The sequence below is a fragment of the Peromyscus californicus genome, unplaced genomic scaffold (genome assembly GCF_007827085.1).
Source record: "Peromyscus californicus insignis strain IS unplaced genomic scaffold, ASM782708v3 Scaffold_22__1_contigs__length_63687245, whole genome shotgun sequence".
Taxonomy (NCBI): domain Eukaryota; kingdom Metazoa; phylum Chordata; class Mammalia; order Rodentia; family Cricetidae; genus Peromyscus; species Peromyscus californicus.
In genome coordinates this window covers 34473499-34501096 of record NW_026294525.1, presented here as the reverse complement: position 1 = coordinate 34501096, position 27598 = coordinate 34473499, and the positions used below count along the sequence as shown (strand labels likewise).

The 27598-nt window shown below is 39.6% G+C and overlaps 1 protein-coding gene across 1 annotated transcript in view; it reads left to right on the top strand.

The window, feature by feature from the left end:
* Positions 1 to 27598, top strand: part of Lama2 (laminin subunit alpha 2) — a 571484-nt gene that overhangs the window by 410177 nt on the left and 133709 nt on the right. Inside the window, exons 33-35 of the mRNA XM_052751249.1 lie at positions 11830 to 11972; positions 15765 to 15863; positions 25007 to 25118. Of these exons, the coding sequence (XP_052607209.1) occupies positions 11830 to 11972; positions 15765 to 15863; positions 25007 to 25118 (354 nt within the window). The remainder of the gene's footprint in view (positions 1 to 11829; positions 11973 to 15764; positions 15864 to 25006; positions 25119 to 27598) is intronic.

Below are 27598 nucleotides of genomic sequence, written 5' to 3'. Positions count from 1 at the left end.
TATGCTATACAATTTGGACAATGCCGAAGAAATCATGAGATACCTGTCACTGCCTAAATTTCTGTAAATGTCTATTGGTTGTTTATGGGCCTCATTGGCCAGCAAGCCAAACTAGGAATTCACTGGATGTAAAAAAGACTTCAGCCTGGTGTGATGGTGAATACTTGTAACCTAGCAATTGGGGAATGGAAACAAGAGACAAGAGGATCAGCAGTTCAAGGTCATCCTTGGCTACTTCATAAGTTTGAGGACAACCTGGGTTTCATGAGACCCTGTCTCAAACAGAAATCAAGTGAGAGTGGATTAGAGAATTTCCTACAGAATGCAATCATTTTATATATTATATTTCCATTATAATAACAATAAATGTGTACAATAATCTTTTCACTAGAAAATATGGAGACTGCAGAGTCTCACAGTAAGCTGAATTTAGACCCCATCATAGCAATGAACTCCACTGAACAGAATCGGTAAAAGGCATCACTAATACCAGGAAACTTCAGATTCCTAGTTCAGATGTCAGGCATCACCTAAAGCATTCCTTTTGCCACTAACAGGTTCATCATAATAGCCATCATAATAGCAATTTTTAGAAGCTCACCTTGCTTGGGAGCTTCCCATTTTCTAGGTACAATGTTCAACCCTCCATGCATTCCTGTTCATTCTTGCAGTGTATCTGTACATGTTACTGAGAGCTGGTTTTGTCCTTCCATCAGCTTCCTGGTGATTAGCATCAAAAGAATTCAGATGAGATACACAGAGCATAGTGTAGAAGACAAGTAAGGTATAGTAGAGTAATATGAAACCCACTGGGATGAGGCTGGACAGTGATCAGAAACCCATTAACTTAACTAACATGTTAGATAAACTTTATGCTATTTGTTTTTAAAAATATTTCCTTGAACTTGAAAATTTCTATATAATTATGTATGTATTTATATATGTACTTAGTGCGTGTGTGTGTGTGTGTGTGTGTGTGTGTGTGTGTGTGTGTGTGTTTGTACCTGTGTGTGCCTGTGTGTACTTGTGTAGATGCATAAAGGCCACAGCATGTGTACAGAGGTCAGAGAACAACTTTCAGGAATTTCTTTCTCTCTCCACCTTGTGAGTCTAGATGATCAAACTCATGCTATTAGGTTTGGGAGCAAACCCCTTTACCTGTTGAGCATCTTATCAACCCCAGGTCATTCTTTTTCTCTTAGAGCCTGTCTCTAAGTTTTAAGAGATCATTTATTTAATTAAGATCCATGCATATTCATCAGAATTTGTCTACAAAGATTGTGCATTGTTGAAGTAGAAAAGATACATTAGTCTAGCACTTAGGTTAATTTCATATCTTTTCTCTTTCTTTGTCTCTAAGCATCAAACTCAGAGGTTCCTTTGCATGCTAGCCAGACAGTCTACTACCGAGCTTCATTCCAGCCCAAAATGTATCAGTTTAAAACAAAGAAAAAAGGAGTTACTTAAGACAGTTGAACAAATTTATTCTTTAGGTGTATTTGTGAGTTCTAAATATTTTATTGTAATTCTCAAAACAGGATTTCTGTTTAATAAGTTGAGTTATACAAATCCATTCTCCTGTCTAAACCCTCATTCATAGCTGACATGTCATTTCATAAAATAAGATTACCCACCTACTCTGAAATTTGAGAATGAATGAGAAAGCCATTATATATTCAATGCAAAAAGTTTTGTATGTGAAACACAAAACTTGATTTGTTCACATCCTATTTTCTTAAAATTCATAGTTAACAGAATAAGTCATACAATGTTTAAAATAGACCATGAGTGACAGAGTAAAATATAGAACACTCCTGGGGGACTGCAATTAAAATTAGTAACTTTGGCAAAATGTTACTCCATAGAGTGTACCCAAAATACCATCTCGTGTCTTATAATATCAAATTCGTGCTTACTGTTATAGTCACTGCATAAGAGGTATCTGTGATGTATCTGTTTTGTTATTTATATCACAGCTTATTTAAAATATGACATACAAGATGATGCCTCTCTTATCAGCATTGCAGTAGCAATCACAAAGTGTTCTTGATTCTGCAATTCTGCAAAGACACAATGAAGGTGCTTCCCCTTGTTTCGTATTTATTTCTTTATTGGTGAGGGTGCTGCACATGCTATGGAATTCATGTGGGAGACAGAGGACAACTTGAGGAGTTGATTCTCCCTTACACCATGTAAGTTGCAGGAATCGGAATCAGATCATCAGGTTTGGTGGCAATCATCCTTATTCACCAGGTCTTCTTAGTGGCCCAAGATTCTTGTTCTTGACAGCTAGTTGTCAGCAAGCATCTCACCACTGTAATATACAGTCTCTTGTGATCACTAGAATTTTGTTGATTCATTATAATCAAAGATGATTAATAATGGCACTTACTCTTTCCTATACACAGGAGCAGGAACAAAATAGGGGAATGCTGTTATCATTGCAAAAATAAACAATACTTACTACTCCAAAGGATGATTTGGAAAGATCTCCTGGAGTGATTTATTAATCGGTGACTTTGCATATGATCACCCTTTGTCCTCACCCCTAAATTTCATGCTGTCTCTACCATCACTTAGTCCTCAAATAGGTTCCTTTGCAAAGTCCTACTCTCAACGTATGTTTGCCATGGCTTTCTAGAAGTGTAAGTGTCATGTTCAAATCCAAGTGCAGAGCAGCAGTCTATTTAGGCAGCTTCTGTGTCTTCCTCTATTTATCTGCTCTTTTAGTAGAACAGGCTTCTTTTTCTCATCGACGGCCTACTTAACATTGTTCCATGCTACCATTATGTGAAACAGTATTTGTGAGGCTGATTCCAGATGGGTCTAAGCACTCTACATGCCACATTGACAACCCCACGCCATAAGCACATTAAGGCACCGAGCAGTCGATTTATGACGATTACTGATCATTATTGCTTTTATTTTAATCAGGCTTTCATTTAAGAGTAAACTAAACTCTACTTTGGTTTTTCACTCTGGATAGGCCCAAAAGGTTTATTGACTGCTTTTTCCAAGAGAAGAATCACATATTGGTGAAAGTGAGATAGTTTTTCTAGACATGATTTCATAATCTCTAGAATGGAAAAGCTTCATATTGGAAGTATCTTTATAAAGATAGCCTGTGCTAGTTAGCTTTTTGTTAACTTGACACAAGCTTGGGTCATCTGAGAAGGGGGATTCTCAAATGAGAAAATGTCTCCATCAGACTGGAGAAAAACGGGGGCATTATTTTTATTAAAGATTTATGTGGGAGGGCCCAGCCACTATGAGTGATGTCATTTCTGCACAGATGGTCCTGGGGTGTGTAAGGAAACAAACAGAGCAAGCCGTGAGGAGCAAGTCAGTAAACAGCATTCTCCAATGGCTTCTGCTCTGGTTTCTGCCTCTGGGTTCCTGCCTTGAGTTCCTGTCCTGACTTGCTGTCATGGTGGATTATCAGCTGTAAAATAAAATGGGCCCATTCCTCCCCAAGTTGCTTTTGATCATGGTATTTAGTATAGCAATAGGAAGCAAGCCAGGGCAGACCCTGACTGCTCCTTTGAACTCTTTGGTCATTTTTAAAGGCAAGGCATTTTGAATATCTCATCAATTTCTGATGAAGTATTTCCTTGGCTTGGGCTGAATCACATTTTTCAGAATTATCTCTAATTCTAGATACTTCAAATCACCGAAAACCACTCTTAGACTCTCCCTACAATTTCTCTGCCCTTTAAGTTTCTGTATTCATTCTGTCTACATTCCTAACCACTGGTCATGACTGTTTTGATCCTCACTAAACTGCTCTGAACATCAAATAAGAGAGTGATGACAAAGCACTTTGCCCACTATGGTGTGATGGTTATGTAGGCAAAAAAAAAAAAAAGCTATATTCTTGTGGTATTCATATGTGTTTACAGTTCTGTTTCACTTTTGTAAAACTATATCATCCTTGAACTGCAATAGCCTTGTCTTTACTGCTTTATTTTTCAATTTAATTTTACTTTGTGTGTGCACCAAGTGCATGTGTGTATGCCTGTGTGTGTGTGTGTGTGCATGTGTGTGTGTGTGTGTGTCTCTCTGTGTATTCTTTATGTGTGCTTGTATGCATGCATTTATGTGTATGTATGTGGAAGGCAGAGGACAATTTCAAGTTTCACTCATCCTCAAGTTCTGTCTACCTTGTTTTTTGGAGACAGGGTCTCTCACTGGTCCAGGACTCACTGAATAGTCTGGATTGGCTGGCTGTTAAGCCTGAGATAGCCATCTGACTCTGGCTCACCAATGATAGTGCTACAAGTTTGTACCATCATATCTAGATTTTTTAGTGTATCCTAAGGATCAAACTCAGGTCCTTGTGTTTGTGTGGCACTGTACTGTCTGAGCTCTCTCCCAGCGTTACTTTTCTCATCTTACATGATTTGATTTAGGTTAAATGGCATACACATTTGTATTTCACAACTTCTACATGTGCAAATTTCTGAACCTCTGCCTAAATTTACATTACTGGAAATTTGGGAGATTATTTTTGTTGTTACCTGAAGATACCAGAGAAACGAGGTTCCACTGCTGGAATTATTAGTCTCCTTGATAAAAGAATTTAAGAACAAACTTAAACAGAAGCCTGGGGAGGGGGCAGATTTATAGGAGAAGGAAGAGGAAAGGAGGAGGAAGGGGAGGAGGAGGGGGAGGAGGAAGAAGAAGAGGAAAAAGAAGAGGAGGAGGAGGAGGAGGAAGAGGAAGAGGAAGAAGAAGAAGAAGAAGAAGAAGAAGAAGAAGAAGAAGAAGAAGAAGAAGAAGAAGAAGAAGAAGAAGAAGAAGAAGAAGAAGAAGAAGACAACTTTAGGGAGGCAAGCTGTAAATTTCAGCAGCCTCTGAAGGAGAAGAATGCAGAAGAGAAAGGAAGAAAGCCATGTTGCCGGAGTTAAGACTGCGTGGATGTTAGCCACAAGGTAAGCAGACAGCCACACAGCAGGGAGGTAGGCTTTGGAGGAAGACTAAGGAAGCCTAAAGCACCAGAAAAAGCAGTGTGAGGCTCTGATGGGCATCCCGAATGAAAAGACAGAAGAGAAGGAAAGGGAGGAGTTACATCTAATTGGGATTCAGAAAGGCACTCTGACCCAGCAGAGTCTTACGGAGGTTCAAAGGGACTGTTCAAGGTGGCAAGAATTCAGGGAAGAAAACGTACATTATCTCCTTACAGGGATAATTTTTCTACCTCTTTAGCATGGTTTAAGGAGAACCTGCCTTCCGAAGGGTGGTCCCTTAACTAGGTCATTAGCCCACCCAACTGGATTAACTCTCAGCAAGCAGACAATCCGTGTCTCCGCCTAGAGGTGGTGACGAGGAAAGAACAACTTTCTCTTCATTGGCCTTCTGATGCTATTCTAACTCTTACCAAATACTTCCCTCTCTAACAAAAGAAACAGAAGGTGAATTAATCTTTTGAGTAAGTCTGAAGTCAAATTCTTATATCAGATACTGACGTAAACAATGAAGTATTCCAGAATCTGTTTTAATAAGCTCTATATCTGGTAAGTTTCCATTTGTTGTTGTCTTATTTCTTAAAGCAAGCATCTCACAGTGTCACCTCCGGTTGGCTGAGCATTCTCCCTGTATCCCAGGCTGACTTTGAACTTGCCATTCTTATGCTTTTTCCTCTAGAACACAAAGGTTGCAAGTGTATACTATCTGCCCTGCTTAAAAGTTCCTTTTTCATGGGAACAAGGGGAAGATAGACAAAAAAGCAAAAAACAAAAAGCATCCAGAACCAGAGATGTATCAGTGTCTTTCCTAATTAATTTAAAATATACACATTATAGTATATTTTATCTTTTGTTCAAAATGTGAATTTACATTCATCTATCCCTAGTTGATTGGAGCAGACAATTTATATATTTCTACTGAAAATTGGTTAAAGGGTTTGGCCTTTTCCAAATGCCCAGTGTACTCATTTCAGCTCCAGCTTCTTTGCTTTAAATGCACTTTGTGAATTTTTTTGTGACAGTAAGCCAGTAATTACTATGCATGGGGGATTCTGGTAGAAACGCAATATTTTGAACTAATTGCTAACACAAAGATGTGTAATATCGGCTACATGATTTGCCCCTTACATGTGCCCAGCTATAACAATCTGAATTTAGTACTGCATTTGTTAATATTAGACACAAATTTATCCTGACACTTTTATAGGCCAAGGCTCGGAAACATTTAGTCATGTAAAATCTAATCATAGTCTTGAAATATTTGCTTTTACTCTCATGCATTTTCGGCAAGCTCTCACTTTATAAGCTTATCCATATTATTGAATTAGGAGAATGGTTTAGAGAGGTTTGGAGGATGTCCTGATTATGAGGTAGGTACTAATTTACACAGCAGCCTTGTCAGAGAGCCATTGTTTATAGAATGTGAATACCCATGTGTCTCTACGCTCCTCAGATCTTCCTATCAAAGTGAATTAAATTTGTTTTTCATTTGCATGGCATCTCTGGTGTCTGTTACCATACACTTCATACATTTTAAGGTCAAAGAAAAGTAGCTTGTAGCATAAGTGAAGTATTTCACATCAGAATAAAATGACAAACAATTATGTAAACGGTACAACCCCCATCAACGCGTGTACCTTAAAACTCAACGAGTGAGTTGGAGAGAAGCTTTGAAAAGTCCCCCATGGCTTTTATGTTCATAAGTCTCTCTGAGCCATTCAGACAGATGTGAGTATAATACCTAGAGCATACTATAAAACTTACCTTTCACTTACGGAAATCTGCTTTGCTCCCTAAGACGGAAATGCAGAGAGCATAACATAGGATCTAATAGTAGATCCTTGGACCCAAAGACATAAAATGGCATGGATGAGTTCTTGAAGAGGCAATTAAGTACATTTCATTTCAACAACTGAAGGGGAACCAAAGCAGATGGATGGGCATAGAGCAAATGGAAGAAGCTCAGTCATCATTGTGCCTCTTGGCATCCTAGCTCAGCAATTTGTTCTGTGGTATTTACCATATATCAACCTTCTGCATCAATCAATACTTCTGCATTCTAGTTCTCGGGATGGTCTTGTATGAAATGAACAGGAAAAGAAAAAAGAAAAAAAAAAAACCTGTGGATCCTTTTCTTGGAAATTTCAGGAACCACCCAATAAGAATCCTCTACCAATTCAATAATAAATAATCTAATCCAGTTCATTCTTAGAATAGATAAGTTATACCAAAATAAACAAATTAGAGAAAGGACTATCAAAGGATTTCGGATGAATACACAACCTTAAAAAGCATAGAAAGACAACATGTTAAATACATTCTGAGACCAAAAAAAGATCAAATTACTACTTATATTCTGAAAATAACATCCGTAAATTCAACTTCACTGGAATGAAATGGAACTCAATGGGAAAACAAAATTGTCATTTTTTCATAGGGGTGTGTGTGTGTGTGTGTGTGTGTGTGTGTACATAGGTGCATGTAGCAGGGGTTCATGTGTTGAGAATAGAACCCAGGGTCATTTGTGGGGTAGGCAAGAAGTGCTTTGCCACTGAGCTGGATCCCCAACCCTTTAAGACAATAATATTGAGAATTGTTACAAATGCTTGTTTTATTTTTTAACATATTAATTGAGACTTTAAAGTCCCTAGTGTGAATCTACATTCCAAACCAGAACTCCAAACATTGAGCAAATATTGCTCATATCTTAATTACATGGTGGGTCCCAGCTTGTGACAATGAGGCTTAAGCCCTTCTTCCTCTCATGCTGCCTGTCTCTTAATGAGGCTAACCTGGGACTATACTCTGGGCAACAGAGGTCTAAGAATGTGAATGTAAAATCTTTGAATCTTTGAGGCTGAGACCTAAGCCTATTAAAAAAAAAAGTTTCTTGTCATATTCTGTGCATAAGAGTATATTGCAAAGTCAATCCAGAATTGGGAGGAAGTAATATAGACTCTCGCCTCTTAATGGTAGTAAAAGCAAAGAAGTTGTAGATCTGTTCAACCCACCCAGAAATGAACATCTTAGTCCATAACCTAAATGTGTTCTTTCCTAGTCATTCTTACCCACTTTTTGTGCCCCCCCATCTCCTCCATTACAGTACATTCCTCTGGGTCACCAGTAAATAGCAGTACTTGTGTGTACTTATTGGGAGAACATACAGTGTTTGTTTTTCCATGCCTAGGTTATCTCACTCATCATAATGTTTTTCTACTTCTACCCACTTACCTTCAAAGTTCATAATTTCATTTTTCTTTGTAACTGAATACAGTTCTGTTGTGCACATATACCACACTTTCATTGTTCATTCGTCAGTTGACGGACATCTGAGCTAATTCTGTCTCTTAGCTTTTGTGAGTTCAGAAGCAATAAACACAGATAAGCAAGGATATCGGTTGTGGGATATAAAATTCTCTAGGTGTATTCCCAGGACTGTAATAAGAACAGCCATCTCCCTTGATTTCAGACAATCTCTTCCCCTCTAGTCAACAGGCTACTATGTTTCCTCCAACTATTTTTCTTATCCTATTTTGTATTCCTTATACATCTATCTGGATCTCCATTGGCTATCAAACATGCCATTCTCACCTTTAGACATTTCCTATGTGACCAACACTTTTCTCTCTCTGATCCCAAACTCCTACCCTCCCTGTTTTTCTCTCCTGTTCATAATGTGTGTAATTATGTCATAGGCCTTCTTCAAATATTGGTCTCTGCTGTTCTTCTTCCAAAATATTTTCTTATCCTTCTTTCACAAAGATAATAATGCACAAACCTTCACTAGATTTTTACTGTGTACAATGGCCTAGACACTGTGGCAAAGATGTTTAAAGTCTGTTCTAATGTCAAGGAGAAACCATTTATAAATATGTAAACAAGAAAATATACTAGCCAGTACAATCAATCAATCACAAAGGTTAAATTGGAAAAACATGAGGAATACAGGAGTGTCCTGTGACATATTAGTTCACTTAATGGTAGCTTCAGTCATCAAACCTTCCCCTCTGAAAAAGTCACACATTTGAGCAGAACACTTAGGAACCAGGTGGGTGAAGATGAAATGTCCCAGACAGAGGAGACCGCAAGCTAAGTAACAACCTCCTTTGGGTACTGTGCAACCCCACCATTTGTAATAGGGCACACTCTTTCAAAACACTGACTGCAACAGTCAACTGGAATCCCTTAGAAATACTGATGACTGAAGTTTTTCATGGACATATTGAACCCAAGTCTCCAGGAGATGGAAAGGGGAAGGCCCAGGCATGAACACATTGTGAATTTCTTTGATTCTGTGGTACATCCCTAGTTGAAAATCCTTGGGCACCAGCTAACTCTCTAGATTTTTGTGGGGAGGTTACATGGAATCTTTGTGAAATGTGGATTGTGTAGGTGGCTATTCCCAGGGCCCTGCATTTCTATTAAGCCCCCAGGCACTGCCAAGACAGCTGGTTTGCCTCTTACCCAGGGTCATGCCCAGCCAGCAGTATCAGTGTCTCTTGAGAGCTTCTCAGGGAAGTACATTCTCAGCATGAGAATCAGAAAGCATGGCATCCCTTCACCCCTAGAATCAGAAACACCAAAGGTTGCCTAGTCCTCTGAAGATCTGAAAGCCCTCCCAGTGGTTCAGAGCCCCAATTATGTTTGAGAGCCACACTGATGATGTTCACATCTTTAGACCAGCCAGCACTTAATTGTGTCTTGTGATGTGTTTTCTACCATGATTGAATGCTGACAGGTCTACTGAAACTCTCATTGCCCAAAGATGTGAAGAAGTCACTGTTCTTTCTTCCTTTTCATTGTGTCTCCATGGTGCAGAAATTCTCCATTTCATTCTAGATGGAACAGTAAGAGACATGGTTCTAGCTCTAGACATTAGCTTCTGCCTCCAGAGCTTCTTGTTCACTCACTTGTAAAATGTCAGGAGCTTGCATAGTAACTCAGATGACATGCCACACTTGTACCTGCCACCTGCAGGGAGCTGATTTATTAAAAGCCCTGCTGGGGATGTTAAATCCCTGTGAAGGGATATGGCAGCTCACCTCTAACTGCTGTCCTATCAAAAAAAAAATCACCCTCTGTACAACCTCCCTTTGTTTACAAGCTTCCGTAAATGGTTTTCCTCTCCATTAAGTGCTCAGGGGAGTGCTGTTTAGAGAACTAATTGAATTCTTGCCAGTCTGGGGCATGAGCCAATCCTGCTTCAGAACTCAGTGTTTGCATATACATATATATGATATGTATGTATGTCTTCTAACATGGATGTGGTTTTGAGCCATCAGCAGACTAGAAGACAGGATTTGTATCTGTTTACATGGATTTATGTATATAGTATAATTATATCAGTCTATACTTCTTGGTGTAAAGATTCATGTCTTACTAAAAAGTGCAAAGTGCAGAGCTAGAGATGTAGCTTAGTTGAGAGAGTCCTTGCATAGCATGCACAGAGCCCTGGCTTCCAGTACTGCATAAACCAGGCACAGCAGTTCATGCTTGTAATCCCAACACTCGGAAGGTAGAAGACAGAAGGTCATAATTTTAAGGTCATCCTCCACTACATAGCAAATTCAAGGCTAGCCTGGGCTATAATGAGAAAGACCTTGTCTCAAAAAAATATGCAAAATTAAGCAAATACACTTTACATTTTCCAAAGTTCTCTTTGGAAACTGTGATTCTACTTTAAGTTTAATTTGTCAATGGACTGGCAAACGTCCATTTCTCTCTACCAACTCCACCACCACCCTCTCTACCACTATGAAGTTTGAATAGTTAACATTTCTGATCATTAAGGACAATATGAATGATACTAGCAAAGTCAGTTCCTTACAGATTAGATCTTGCCCTACCTTTAGAAGCTGTGTATTGTTTACAAGACAGGATAAAGTTTATTGTCACAGTAGAGATTTGTGGAGCTGCTGCTCATTGTGGGAGATAAAAGATTTGAGGAAAGGACGAAATGCTGGCTAAAACAGTAAACATCAAGACAAGGAAAAATCATCACAGAAAGAAAAGTTCTTTTGGGGGGCCTTAAAAATTCTGTTGGGGGTAAGGAGAGGGCCCTGTCAGTAAAGTGCTTGCCACATAGTAATGAAGACCTACTACGTTCATATCCCCAGCACCCAAGGAAAATGCTGAGTGTGACAACACGCTCCTATAATCACCCGCTTTGAAGAGGTGGACACATGAGCATCTCTGAAATGTGCTGACCAGCCAGTCTAACCAAAATGGTAACTCTTGGTCTAGTTAGAGTAATAAAGAAAGATCCCTAACATTGAACTCTGACCTCCACACACTCACTCAGCATCCCCACACGTGTACCTGCACCTGTACCTACATGCGCATACACGCAAACACATGCAAAATCTTTTGACTATCTATCAATACTGCTATACCTCTTTCATGGTACATGAAGCCTTTGTGGGAGAAATTGCTAGAGATGCTATGCAGTACCATGGAAGACATACGGCACGTTTGAATACAGTGGACATTCTGGTGCAGTGTTGCTGCTGTGTTATCCCGGTTTTATGTCCCGTGTTTTGCCTTTTTTTTTTTTTTTTTTTTACTAGTTCTTCAACATGCTTCACCCTCCACACAGGGCAACCTCAATCTGCTCTTCTTGATTAGTCCCTCCAGTCATGTCATCCTCTGTTTTCCAGGGTCTGAGTGACAAATACAACTTGCTCTTTTGTTGTTCCCCTCTTTCTTCAGCTGCCATCAGTGTGATAGCGTTAATTGTCTGAGATCCATCTCACCATCTTTCATAGGACTACGCTTGGACCATCAACTGTTCCACAACTGATATCTTTGACTGGCTGGCTGGAGTGTTCGGCACGAGTAAACATTCTTTCTTATTCCCCTTTCACAGTCTGTGGAGATGAGTGCACAGGCCTTCTTCTTGGTGACCTGGCTCGTCTGGAGCAGATGGCCATGAACATCAACCTCACTGGTCCTCTGCCTGCTCCATACAAAATTCTCTATGGTCTTGAAAATACAACTCAGGAACTCAAGGTAGGTAGATTCATGAAGAGCTGCAGGGCCAGGGGCTGAGATGACAGAGGCTTCCCAAATGGTCCTGGCCGTCATTCGTACATGTTCTTTCCACTGTCCTAAACCAGGGAAACAAACTCTAAACCGATGTTTCAAACTGGAAAAATGCAATATGCAGTGTGCTATTAAAGGCAAATACTCTTATATCCCCCTCTGTTTGGCCTAAATAGGTTTTATTATGTGACTAAATATGTGCAAACATAAAATCAGGTATGTACCCCTTATACTTATAGCTCTATAAAATCAAAACAAATTAATCCTTACAGAAGTCTGCAAAACCAATAAAATTCAAATTAAAAGCATTAATCTGAAGTAATGTGATTTTGGCTGAAAGTGAATTGCTTCTCACAAGAAGAATATGATATTGACTACATTCCCACTCCTCTACAAGAGACTGGTGGTTTCTCAGTTCTACATTCCTGCAGAGGAACTGGACAGCCCCTACAGGGGGTCCTGAAGGGACAGGCACACATGACTTATACATTCAAATTGACCTTTGACCCATGCAAATGTAGGTCCTAAGATCAAGTGCTGGCATCCATCTCCTAGTTGCCTACGCTGTGAGCCAGGAAAGCTTTCACTGCTCTTTATTATTACTGAACAAACAAGATTAAAGCGTTTTTGCAACTTTGAAAGCGATTCGGAAGGTACCAATTCAAGACACACGATTCCAAAACATTGCTAACGCTTTCAATCTGTGAAAGGCTAGAAGCGACATTTAGAAAATTAATGTGGCTTCCAGTGACTGAGGAGTCACTTGCATGTTGTCACTCAGTTTTCAAGTACTGATTGATAAGTCATACGCTCCCAGTTGCACTCAGTTCCTTGTGTAGTTCTGAACTCCTCTGGTTTTTCCAGACATTCAGGAAGCCTACATACATTTTCTGCTGTTTAAAAAAAAAATAGTTCAATGATAATTAAGTCATTAGCAAAATATATAGTTACCGTGGGCCTTCTAAAGATTTGAAGCACAAAGATTGGAAAAACAGGTAAGATTCAGGGTAGCTAGAGAAACCACCAGTAATGAGAGCATAGTTTTGTTGGGACCTGAGTGGCAGAGAAGGTTTTAAAAGGAAGAAAAGTGCTGGTGAGGACCAGAGGGAGACATCTTTACTTCGTTCACTAGCTGGCAGCAGACACATTTCTAGAGGATCTATCCTTTAATATTCTTTATTAATCCTCACCATTGCCTTAATGATGGCAGTAAAAATACCTAACATTTGTGGAAAAGTTATATAATTAGAATTGTATGTGTATTATAATACTATGTTCTTGTAACAACAACAACAAAAACCCAAGAAGTAAAATGGAGTTTTGATAAATAGTTTATGTCCCCCTAAATTTCTATGTTGAAACTTTGTCTTAGTCTGTTTGCTGATTCAACAAAAGGCCATAACTGGCTAGCTTATAAACAATAGGTATGTATTTTTAACATTTCTGCTGGCTGGAAAGCCTGAGTTTAAGGCAGACTCAGTGTCTGGTAAGGGCTCATTCCTTGTGTATATGTGACTCCTTGCTCTGGCCTCATATAGTAGCAAGAATTGTGAGCTCTCTGGGTATATTTAAAGGGGTACAATCCCAAGCAGACGGAGTCTGCCCTTATCACAAAAGCACACTTGATAACATCATTACCTTATAGACTAGCATTTCAACCCATCAGTTTGTGAACTATATAAACCCTAGTTCCAATCATGATGGTATTTTGAAATCAGATCTTTGTGAGGTGACCATTATTAAACTGAGGAAAGAAGATGGAGCCCTCATGATGTGATGTTAGCCTCATAAGAACAGGAAGAGGAACTCTCTGCCAGCCATTTCAGAACACAGGGAAAAGATAACCATGTGCAGGTCCTCACCAGCAACCAAATTAGTTGGCAACCTTAGACTGTTCAGCTTCCAAAACTGCACATTTTGTTCAAGCCACCTAGTCTGTGGTAATTTTTGTTGGAGTAGTCTGAAGTAACTAAAACAAAAGTACTGTAGTAAATATTTTTTTAAGTAGGAAAACTGAGGCAGAGTGAAGTTTTGCTTGAACCTCAATTGCATGGCTAAGTGTAGAGGGGAGATGTGAATAGAGGCAGTATGACTTTAGGGCCTTTGAGATGGAACATCTTTTTCAGCCTTGAAGTGACCAAAATAACTCTTAGGAGAGAATCTAGTCAGCCAGTAGTGAGGCCTCCTTGGCCCCCGGCCATGCTCTTACTTCCTATTCTTGCTTAAGAGAGCCACCTGCATATGACAGAGATATGTACTGGCGACATTAGAAGTCAGGCCTGCTTGTGAGAGATAAGGCTGGAACTCTAGAGGACAGGGCAATATAAAGGACAGCCTTGAAGGCTAGGCCACAAGCTATTTGCCTCACAGTCTCACATTCAAGAACATGAAACACTGTATGAAAAGGAGGCCAACCAGCTATTTTCAACACAGAGAGAGAATGCAGACTGGAAAACAAATTAAGTTGGGCATAAACATTTTTAAAAATAATATGTCATCAATGGATGGTGAGTTTCCTGGAGGCCCTCTGGAAGAGGTTCAACCCCTGAACATCATTAATACCAAAGACTTCTGTCACCCGCCCCACTTCCTTATGTCTTAGAGTTCATGAAAATGGCCTCCATAATTCTTAAATTCTAGTCTTTCTTCATTCTTTATCTCAATTCTTTTTCAATAATACATCTATTATCTGAAAACTTAGGATCCTATTTTGATATTTTACAGCCTTTGAGAACTATATTTCTCATCTTACCGTTCCCATGTTCTAGCCAAAGGCCACCGAAACAGTACACATGATGGCCAAAACTGGGTTTATTTATTTATTACCACCATTGACATTAAGCAACATGGGGGATCATGTAATATCTCACTGAGAGGGCATGAACAATAGCATACAACATTTAGAGTTGTATTTGACCTCTACGAATGGAACGGGTTCCCAGATGCAGAGGCTTGTAGTCCCTTCAGCCATTAGAAAGTGGGAGTGAAGCTCTAAATGCTTTTCTAGTGAATCTTATGTAGAAGAATGGAGGGTGGCTAACATTGTGATTAATAAGGAGTGATGATCCCTCCTCTTATTAGGCATGAATGGGCATTGGGGTACTTGTATGATCTGTACAAGGATATGGAACTGTCTACCTTTGACAAACCTACAGAGTGAACTAATTTTCATTCTCTTCATCACTGTCACAAGATGGCCCTGTCTAAAAGTAGATTATAATTGTAGAGGAATCTGGCACAGCTGTGTGTGTAAGGCCAGCTCCTACCAATCTTGACCAGAGGACCAGCCTTGCAGGAAAAAGTCCTTGGGGCAGGGGCCATTCTCTTTCTCGCTTGTAAGCCACAGCTATGTGGATTGGAAAGGGAGCCTTAAATCCAAAAGTCCTTCTAAGCACAACTGATTACCAGCTGATGACCTTTCGGAAAAACTCTCTGCAGTCCCTAGTTTTCTCATCCAGAAAATGGAGTGACTTTTACCTCACAGAGTTCTTATAAGAAGTGAACTGGGAGGAAAAGGGGATAAACAAAAAAAATTTTAGAGCACGGTAATGTCTCAATAAATTGAATAAATTGCAGCAAGTTAATATTTACATGAGTATCTGGGGTGGCAGTTGGTAAGTGCCCACTTATAGTAGTTTCTCTTCTACTGAGGGTAGAAATGCTAAGTATTCAGTGTGTACAGGAAAAATGTGCTCCACCTGACCCTGGGATGGCTGCCAAACCATTTACTAAGATGTATATGGTCTAAATCTTTTTCAGCACCTGCTCTCACCCCAGCGGGCACCGGAGAGGCTCATTCAGGTGGCAGAGGGTAATCTGAACACCCTCATGACGGAAATGAATGAGCTGCTGAGCAGGGTGAGTTGAAAAAGCCATGAGTCTCCTTAAGCACATAGACCTTAGGGAATCGGTTTCCTTCCAAGTAAAGAATACGACAACGCTGTTCTGATCTTCTTTCTAGTTTTCAATTTTGTGCATGAGATCCCGAAATAATGGTTGGCTAATTCTTCTCCAAAGGAATTCTTATTTCCCAGTAACCCCCTCCAAACATACACACACACACACACACACACACACACACACACACACACACACACACACACACACACTAAAATAAACAACATGGACACATTTGACATGGGTGGAGGAAAAAGGTTAATGATGATTGTGTATTATGAGGACTTTACCTATTAGCCTCCATTGTAAAAGTTTTTTTTATCAATTCTAAGTTTCAAAAACTCTGACCTTGATTATGTAAAGGAAAAGAAAAACAAATGAAAATACTTGTTGTGTCTAATCCTATGGGAGTTTTTGCATTTTTACCGAAACACAGTCTCAAGCAGTACTCCTACTCAGAAAACGAAATCTTTATTGTCAAAATCTGGAGCGTTTAAGACACCATTTAGTCAGGCTGTAAAATCCATGCTGTTTCTATCAGACTTTTTCCCCAGCAATTGGTAGGTTTAAATTTTCAAAACTGCAAGAGGGTTGCAGTTCTTTTTACCATTGGCGACTGGGGAAAATAACATAAAGTCTGCCATCTTGTGGACAGAAGAGTGCATGACCATGGAAACTGGCTGGCCGCTCAGACGCCAGGCGATTACATAAACTTAGATGTAAATGACAAAAAAATGTTGCAGTTAGATGATTCTTGGAGATTACCTAGTCTATTTAAAGAAAGGCTCTGCCCAGCCTTAATAGGGAAATAAATTAACAATGGCCACACAGCCTGATAAAGTCAGGGTCTCGAGCAGGACCCAGATCCAGTCTCACTGGCCCTTGCCCTATGAACTGGATCAGGGAGAGCCCTACAGGAAAACCAAATAGCTTCTAAGCACACAGAGCTAAACCATGGCCCCAAGGTTCCAAAGCTCATAAAAAAAAAAAAACAAAAAACAAAAAACCCTTTCAAAGACTCAGCCCACCAATGCGGAATGTGCAGGCTGAACAGAGCTCCAGGCTAAAGTTAGTGAGGCTTACACCAGTTTATTTAATGATGAATAACTTCGGACTTGTTAATGAATATTACCAGGTAAGATAGTTTAAACAAGTCTTGCTAAACTCCATTCAATTCGACTCATTCCCGTCTGTTTGTCCACCACATCCAAAGTCCAGATTATGGGGTGGCAGATGAAAAATAGTAATGAGACTCCACCTACCCTGTGGGAATCAGTCAGGTGTGTGTGTGTGTGTGTGTGTGTGTGTGTGTGTGTGTGTGTGTGTGTGTGTGTGTGTGTGTTTAGGTGTATGTAGGATGATATAATTTTGTTCAAATACATAATAAAGCATGAAGTAAATGAACAAAAGCATACATGAGAAATGTCTAAAACTGGGATAGTTTAACCTTGTGAGGAACAATTAGGAAAAAAAAAAGTCCATGAAACAGGTGGCATTTCATGCACTCGCCAGTTGATTGCTGGGTCTCACTGTTGTGGGAACTATGGCAGACTCGTAGGTACCAGTGCCATTGGAGCTGGTGCAGTCCCTGCACTCACCAAACCTGTGCAGACTAGTGATCTCAGTCTAGAGACAAGGACTACTTCACCAGAAGTGTCAGATCTCTTTTCTGTCTCAGCCCATGTGTTTTTTTTTTCTTTTCAGCAGACTAAATTTGTATGTTTTTAGAAGTCTTTTAAGAACTGTTAAAGGCTGAGAGCAAAATTGAATGGAAAATGCAGGAAGTTTCTACACCTCTTCAGCACGCCCACATTCAACTGCCTCCCTGTTCACTTTTCCAACTAGAATGGGATGTTTCTCATTGTCAATAAACCTATAGTGCTGCATTATTATTGCCCAAAATTTGTAACATGCTTTGACATTTACTCTTGCCACTGCACATTGTATATAAACGTAGAATACTCAATATCTAACATGATCATATCCTACAGAATAGTTTCACTCCTTTAGGGTCTCTCCATAGGGTGGTCTTAGCCAGAATACAATGTAATTGGAAACATAGATGCAACATTTTCAGACTGGCTTTTCCCCCTGAGTTATATACACCTAAGGTTTCTCTCCATCCTTCCATGGATTAATAGCTCATTACTTCTTGGCTCTGAATAATAAACATTCTTCTCTCTTCACGCATCACAGCTGATTTATCCATGAACTTAATGAAGGATGTCTTGATTGCTCCCAAGTTTTAGCACTATGAAGAAATTGACTAGAAATATCTCCGTTCAGATTTTTGTGTGGACATAGTTTTCCATTCATTTGAGTAAATATCAAGCAACATAATTGCTGGAGTGTTTTTTTAAATGAGTATGTTTAGCTTTGTAAGAAAGTGCCCATGCCTTCTGAACTGGGTAGAACATTTTGCATCCTCAGCAGCATTGCATGGGAGTTGCTATCATTCTGTGCCCTTAATGAATCTTGTTATTGTTAGATTTGGGGGGTTGGGCCATTCCAGAAGCAGAATATCATGCTCAGCTTTTTTTTTTTTAACATGGGTGCTGGAGATCCAAACTCAGATCTTCATGGCTGTGCAGTATGCACCTTACCTACTCAGCCCTCTCCACAACCGGTCTTTTTGTTGAATTTTAAGAGTTCTTTGTATTATGGGTAATAGTTCTCTGTTCTATGGTTTATTTTTCATTTTCTAGAAAGTGTGGGAGTTTTTTGTCCTAATGTAGTCTAGCTTATCAAAAATGTTTCCCCATTAGTGTGTCCATTGGTATTTTAACCCAGAGGTCATCACCATCACCCAAGACTCATTGTATGTTTGTTCTCTTGCCTTATATTCCAGGAACTTTATAGTTTCTCATTTTATACTATGATCCATACTTGATTGCAATGTTAAATTTTAAAAAATAAACCTAATGTATTACATATTTTTTTAGATTTTTTTTCAGAAGCTACAAAAATAGTGCAGAGGGTTTCCCCAGATCCAGTTCTCAGTGCCCTTGATTTTAAACATCTTACAGTATATCTGACAGGATGTTTAAATGAAAAGTAGCTTTATTTTTGCGTCTTTAGTTTCTACTTAGTGTTTTGCCCTTCCGTGACTTCCTCCATAGTGCCATGCTCCATGTAGAAATCACATCTTCCTAAGTTGCTCTAGCTAACAAGAGTCTTCAGGTGATCAAGGTACATGAAAAGTCGAATGTTTATAGAAACATGAAATCATACACAGAAGGATAAATGACTCAGGTATCCAACAGTGGACTACACAGCCAAGGCCCAAGCAAAGAGTCGTGTGATTGGACCAGAGCATAATCCATGCAATGACTACAACTTCTTGTTCTCCAATACCTACTGTCTCGGACTAGGGTTTCATTGTGAAATTTACCCAGGTGAGGGCCCAGACCCATAGGAATCATGATGCTATTGGCTTGAGGTCCAGTCTGAGCACTGGGATTTTCATGAACACCTCAGATGATTCTGACATCAGCCAAGGTTGAGGTCCACATGCTCTCAAAGTTGCCTACAGCTAAAGCTTCCATTCCGAGTCTCTATATTGATTAAGACACGTGCACTTTCACTCTGCAAAGCTGGTGTAACACCTGCCCTTTTGCCTTGAAGCACTTAACATATTTTGTGCTCATTTTTAAAAGAGAAATCTATTTCCCTAACATTCCTGGCTAAAAGGATTAGTGTCAGAGTACCTACAAAAAATGTAGACAAATCCAAAATCAGCGCTGACTTTGAATTTCTCAAAAACTGTATTAAAATGAGTCAGCACTTATATTAAGTTAGATACTTTCTTTGAAAGCTGCTTCCCATGTGCTTTATATTCTATGAGAAGACAGTGCTAGAAACAGCCTGAATATCAAAATTTAGCTTTGCTTGCTTTGTCTTTTACTATCTATTGAAAATCAAGCTTAATGAAGATGAAGGGTGTACAATGTAACAAAACTAGTTTTTCAATATTTAAATGCCTGCAATAGCGTGTGTTTATGATGCTTTATTTTCATTTTTCAAAAATTAAAGTTCAAGTTGGTAGCGTTGTCCTTTATTTTTTTCTCTTGTGTTTTTAAGGGGTGGGGGTATATATAGCAAATCATGCTGGTTTGGCTTGTACCTTTGAAAATCGACACAGGACATATTGAAAAAGACATACCCTTCAAAATGTCTCCCTTTCCATTCCACAGAGCCAGGTGACAGCTTCCTGTATCTTTCCTTGTGTGTTGTTGGTCCAACAGCTTGCCAGCAGAGTGAGTCACTGCCACTTAGATATACAGTGCAGGTAGTGTCGGAAGATGACCCTTGAAAATATTATGTAAATGACTAAATCTGAAATTTAATTATAGCAAGCACCATATAAGTCTGCAGATGCAAAGGTGGATGGCATTTAAGCAATGTTGTCTATTATGCAGTTAGATTTGCTCCATTAGATTCTTGTTTTAACATAGAGAAGCCTGTAATGAAAGACACTAGTAATATCCAACCAAGAAAATGATGTGCAGAATGTAAGAGGCATGGTGAGACCTGTTTGAGCTATCACAGGGAGGTAAGAGCCACACTATTCAGAAGTAAATTAACGTCTCCCTAATGGTCAATCATGCTGTCTGTATATAAATACTCGAAAATAAATCAACAGAAACTAAAAGCCAGGGGGGAAACAACCTAGTCGAGTGAGCATGTTTTCAAAAGATAATTAGAAGAGATGTGTTGGTACGGAAAGCATTTTTGGAAAGGGACACTGGAAAGATTGCAGGAAAGGGACACTGGAAAGATTGCAGTGTACACTCAGGGGTAGAAGTAAGGAAATGAAAGAGGACAAGAGCAAGAGTGTGCAGCGTATTAGGATAAGTAATAGGTATTGCTCAAATAGTCAAAGGATAAGACAACCATGAAGAGGGAGGATGACTAAGAGATAGGAATGGCAGTTTTCTAAAACAAAAGAACACCCAGACCAAATCCAACAGGCAGCTCCTATCAGCCTGTCCTGGGTGAACTTGATCCTTATGAGTTTCATCCCCTGCAGTTTGTCCGAAATGATGACACCTGGTAGGAATGATGATGCCTCATACTCTTAGGAATAAACAAAGCTAAGACACATCCCCAGCACTCAAAGGCGGAGATGATCCTAAGTGATACTTCTGCCAGTGTCCACTGCCCTGGGTGACAGAGCATTTGTAAGTGGCTTCCCTTTGTAGGGTCTGTTCTGGGGTTGTTTTGACCAGATGATGACTTAGCTACAGTATAATGAGAGACATGTTTTGGAATATCTATTATCTAGGTGATGTTCTGATGTGGACTTTGAAGTGTGTTGATTTATTAAATGCTTACAAGTATACTGAATGTGCAACCATGGCTTCTTCCTGCTTTGGATGCTCACCTTTTTTTGTATGTTTCCCTAATATACCTGGGTGTTTGATAGATATGCAATAGCACTTGGCAGAGACAAAAAATTCAAAGCCCATAAATCTGTGCTTTCCCCCTTCACCTCCCTACCAGTGACTTCAAGTAGACCATTTAGCTTCCCATACTTTCCCTTCTACCTTGTAGAAATAGGGCCCGTGTTTTGATGTGTCTCTCTAGGAAGGAAGGTAGCTGAGATGAAAGCGTTATAAGCCCTTGTGAATGTGCACAGAATCTGTCTGGCAAAGGCTGACTGTATAACCTGTCCTTTAGTGTGTCAATCCACCCAAGCCAGTGTCTTGGTACCAGAGACTTCACATCTCCTCCTCTGTTGGAGTGTAGCCGAGAGAGGAAGTTATTGTATGTGCCAAAGAGATTCATCCTAATTAAGCCCTAAACTGTCTGAGGACTCCAACTATCCTAAGCCCCCACCCTGCCTTCACCATCCTGGAGTCTCATATGTCATCACAACTTTGAGTTACCAAGAGACTAGGAGATAGAATATGGTGTCCCTACAAATGGAGGGCCTCTTGCCTGGCTCTCCTCCCAAGTACTCAGCTGCAGTTCATAAGTAGCGGCTTCATGTGAACAGTGAGAAATGCCCAGAAACCTGTTCTGCCATCCACAGTCACTGGCAAGCCCAGCACCAGGCGGCATATGGTCAGTCTGAATGACATTGGGATTCCTCCAGCAGGCTTTAGCACTTCAGAAGGGTGGCTGGTTTGATTATTTTTAGACCAGCCAATCATACAACATTTTAGACGCCCTGCAATTTGCCACATACCATGACCAGTTTGCTCGGGAATAAAGGAAGTGGGGCAGAATGGTAGCACCCAAAGGTGAAAATTAGACAGATACGGCAAATTGTCTAACAACGCTGGCAAGTTTTATGAGAAAAATTGTTTAGTCACCTATATAACCACATTCAGGGACTATTTACTTTTTTAAGTTAGGCACCACACTAAGAGGTAGATACAAATGGTGAACACCACAGGCCAAAACTTGCTCTCGTGGTGCTCACCTTTTAGAGGAGAGGGGAAATCCTTATGTAAGTAAGTCAGCTATTTATTTGATAAAATAAATGTGATTCCAAAAATGCATTGTGTTATGGAGGGAATACTTGTCTGCGGTAAATCTGGAGGGCTAGTTAAGAACCCCATCAACAGCCATGCTAAGAAGAGAAAAAAAATTAAAGGGGACGGATGAATGAAAGGAAAGCCTCTGAAAGTGTTAAGGAGAGGCTCACTCTGGGTAAAGACAATAAGAAACAAAGGGATCTAAAGAAGGGACTGCTCGGCTCATGTGATGTGCTGAAAGGGAGCCAGGGAGACTTATTCCACACGGTCTTAGTGATCACCTTTGCAATCGTGTTTCTCACCTGAGTGATACTGCAGTACTGGCATAATGTGAACTTAAAGTGCTTGTTAATGAGTCTCTTACACACTACTCCATACATGCCAGTAAGCCAAGAGAAGAACGCAATGGATATGTTCTTGGCCATCTAAATATATGAGAGAGCATTCTAACAGACACTTTAAAGGATTAGCTGTATTAAATTTTTAAAGATTAGTGTACCTGATGGTGTGACTATGTGATCAGTTCGTAATATAGAAAAGATAGTGTTACAGCAACAAATAAACGTCAGGTCAAAAAATATATTTTCTATGTAGTAGGATATACTGGTGCTGCTGGTGGATATATTCACTCATAAGGAATTGAAGGATGACCATATTGTAGATCCAGTCAATTATGGTGTTCTGTGACATGTGAACATCAGAGTGGTATCATCAGAGTGTAGGGTCAGGGTACAGTTTAGAGCACAGAAACCTCTAAGATATTTCAGATTGTCAATATCTTAAATAGTTCACTGTAGTCAGCAATCAAAAGTAACACTGAAAAAAAGTGTGTGTGTGTGTGTGTGTGTGTGTGTGTGTGTGTGTGTGTGTGTCTGTAAAATTATTTGACACATCTAAGACTCAGGTATAAATAGCTACAGAGACCTGATTTGAAAGAAATTACTGGGTCTCTTAACAATTACCATGGAAGCAGGCAACGGAGATACTTAGAAATTATGTGCACAGTTTATTTCTAAAAAGAATTGTCAAAAATCTAAAGTAAAAACAATCCCATTATTAATATTTCAGAAGAATAAATCAGACCATTAAGTACATTGGTTAGTATTCTGCAGGTCATTGCTACCTGCTGCAAACAGAGTTTTAAATGGTTCCAATGGCTTCTTCACTTTTCATCCTTGTGATGTCAACACTTGGAAATTTAAAAATTGTGTAACAGTAGTTGGAGTTCAGATTCCACCATTAATTCAACTTCTTGTTGCCCCTGGGGGAAAAAATAAAATGCAGAGCAATTCCTGTGGTATCTCCTGCCATGTTTTGCGCTGGCCAAACAAACATTTGCTGTGTAACATCCACTGTGTGTTTATATAAAAAAAAATGAATTCTCTGGTCATTCCTGGAATGCAAACACTCTAGAACAAGACTGTCCAGTGGTTCTCACCCTTCCTAATGCTGCAACCCTTTCATACACTTCCTCATGCTGCAATGACCCCCCAACCATAAAGTTATTTTCATTGCTACTTTATAGCTGTGATTTTGCTACTGTTAGAATCATAATGTAAATATGTGATATACAAGGTGGTGTTAGATGACCCCTGTGAAAGGGTCATTCTCAGGAGTTTGTGACCAACAGTTTGAGAACCACGGCCATAGCGTGTTACTGCTATGCAAAGTTAAACCTCACGCAATATCACACAGAGGCACATTTTGATTCTCTGGTTGTCAATAACTAGATTACTAGCATTTTTTTTAACAAAAGAGAAGTCCTATTACATAGAGAAACAAAGCTTAAGCAATGCCATTGTGCTCTGGACCTTGTATTACTGTTAAAAAAATGTTTAACATCATCCAGTCTATTTGTACTTGACCGTGTTATGTCTGCAATGAAGACTTCAAATCCATCCTGCTGTGTCAAAGGCATCTCCAGTGTCACCCATGTATGTTTAAGTTGTGCTTTGGAAGGTAGAGCTGTTTGGGGGCTTCTATTTTATTTTATTGACCATGGTGTGTGATTCCATGATTAGCAGCCATATGTCTGGTGATGCCATATAGGAAAACAAGTATTAATTCTGTCTTAATGTTTTATTGGCATCTTTGGAGTGTTACAAAACAGGCATGTAACTACTGAGTAGCTAAGTACTCCCCACCCCCTTTGATTCTAAATTAGCATATTGATCTAAACTGAATCCGTAGGATCAAGCTTATTGAGACAGAAGACCGGCTCCTCCATCAAGAGATCATTGCGGCATACCACATGGTTTCAGAAAATAAAATACAGACAAAACTGCAACATGCAGGGGCTGAGGATTCCATTAAAGACTTTTGGCATCAGAACCATGAAGATACTTCACATAACTGTGTATTAACACGTTCGTGTCATCACAGATAACGGGGGTTTTCATAGGACCAAATGCAGCTCTCTGATTTCCACTTAATGGAAAAAGTAATAAAGTTTAATTGTATACTTGAGCACAGGGTGTCATTGCTGGTACATCTGATCAATAATTCATCGATTGCCTTTGGCTCCAAGTAAAATCTGAAAGGAAAATGTGGCCAGTGGGAGTTTATCTAGCTCTAACTTCATCATCTCTATTAATTATGTTTTTCCTAAATCTGGACCATTAGGCGACCAAAGTGACAGCAGATGGCGAGCAAACAGGACAAGATGCTGAGAGGACCAACACAAGAGCAAAATCCTTAGGAGAATTCATTAAAGAGCTTGTCCGGGATGCTGAAGGTATTAGAAAATCACGTTTTAATTGTTTGTTTTCCCCTACAATCAAATTAAAGAAGGGATTGCATGGAACTGGAATTCCTTTGTAATGAGGTGTCATTTCTAAATTCAATTCTTAGGTTTGAAGAGTAATTTGGTTGAGATATTGGGGGGTCATGATTGTCTGAAATCTACAGCATATGGAGTTAAATGAGCGGTGGCAGTTGATTAATTAATGATTATGGGTGTAGAATAGGCATCAATTCTAGGATGCTTAAATAATTCATTGAAAACCTATACTTGGCTATTTTTCCAGTCAAAGCTATCGACAATTTGTTAATCCTTTCCCTTTAAAAGTTATTTTTGTAATTCCATTTGGTACATGAGCACTGCTTTTTCATTCCTCAAAATGGTCCTTCAAGTACTTGGTACAGGTTATGAGAGAACATCTGTTGCTCAGGATTTGGCTGCACAAGTTCACCAGAGGCTCCCTGGCATGTAGTCCCCAATTCCCTAGGAATTAGTTCTTGGCATCTCCTAATATGACTGAGAATTAAAGTGGAAGCCACTTCTTTGGGCAAAAGCCCAGACTAAGAAGTCCTTAGCACTTCAGTCTCTATAAATAAATGTTAAATATGCATGCATGTTCAGAAGGTTCATAGAGTAGCTTCTTTTCTTTAAGAAGTTCAACATCTTTATTGTTCTACAAAGCTGTGGGCTTTTGCAGTTTTGCCTTGTGATATAGAAAAATAGAGGGAATATGAGCTAAACTTCAAGGCAAATTCAGACCGGTAGTCCAACATCAATAATGACTGACTCCCCTATTGCGTGGAGCAACAGCATTTTTAGATGAGTCTGTTCTGAGGTGGAATATGTTACTTTCTCTAGCAAAATATCTCAGTTAACTCACTGTGTTCCATGCTCTGGTCCATGAAACTGTTGTGTTCTGCCTGGTATTATTTTCCACTGATGCTATTTGAAAATGCCCCCAGAGTTGCTTTTTTCCACATAGATCTCTGAAGGTAACCTTTCCCATCTTCTGTCTGAAGTTTCAAACCATCAACACCCAATAGCCTCCTAGTAACTCATTTTAAAATCATTTCAGCTTTGATTTGGGGGTCAGTGCTTATGAATACTTGCCATTCATGCAGAAGACCCAAATTAGATTCCAAGCATCCACTCAGGCAGCTCAAAAACCTCTTGTAACTCCAGTTCCAGAGATGCAATGCCCTCTCCTGGTCTGTAAAGGCATCTGCATGCACGTGGTATCCACACACAAAAAAAGTTGTGCATACACATAAATAAAATAAAATACATATTTTTTTAAAGCCACTTGTTTGTAAACATAACTGCTAATACACGCTTTGGTGGACATCAGTTCATCACTGCTTACTCTCTGCTTTGCAATGACTCCCCCACCCGCACCCCACAGAGAGACACTAACATAGCTGCTACTTTGGTCAACATGAGCTTTTTGTGTGTCTATTTGTTGTGTTCTGGATCTTACAGTTTGTACACCACACGAAGTCACCGCTAGGGACAGTGTAAAGATAGCACTTAGCCACATCTATGAGTCTGTACACCGGATGAAAAAGCATTGTCAGTCATGAGAGGTAGCCCTCATTCCCCACATTTTGCACTGGTCAGGTGACCCGAATACATCTGTGCAGGGACAACACCATTTTCTAATTCATGTAAGGTGTCCTGTGGGATAGCTGTAGCTGAGGAAGTGGGAACATGGCTCATTTCTGTCAGCAGACATGATTTGGTAGAATTAATGCAAGTCTCACAATTAAAGTTCAAATTTGTATATACCAGAAATACACTGAATTCTACCTGAGGTATTCTGTGAGATTGGCCACAGAAGACTTAAGAGTTTAGGGAAGAGGGGAGAGAGGAAAAAGAGATGAGAAGGGAAGAAAAGAAAGAGAAAGAACAGGGAGGAGGGAAAGGAGTTGCCTAAAAATTAAATAGGTTATCCTACAGACCCACACTTTTTTCCTTCACCTAAACTTCAGTAATGGGGGTAATCAGGAGCCCTTTTGTGTTTTATTAGTGGCAGTAAATTGCTGTGGAAAAGTGAATGCTTTGGCCTGGCATTTGTCTGTTTCAGTTTTGTTTAGATAGATGAAATGCTCATCTATCATAACATCTCTCATTATGAGTCATGGCCTCTTCATAGACAATCAACTTCTATTCAACCACAATGTATTTTTATATCTACTGTAGTTTTTTTTTTTTTTTTTTTTGGTTTTTCGAGACAGGGTTTCTCTGTGTAGCTTTGCGCCTTTCCTGGAACTCACTTGGTAGCCCAGGCTGGCCTCGAACTCACAGAGATCCGCCTGGCTCTGCCTCCCGAGTGCTGGGATTAAAGGCGTGCGCCACCACCGCCCGGCCTACTGTAGTTTTATATCTACTGTGCCGTGACTCTTGATCAACTCATGAGTGAACTACATTTTATCTCATGGGTTAGAATTAATGAAGGACAGAAATCAACCCCATTA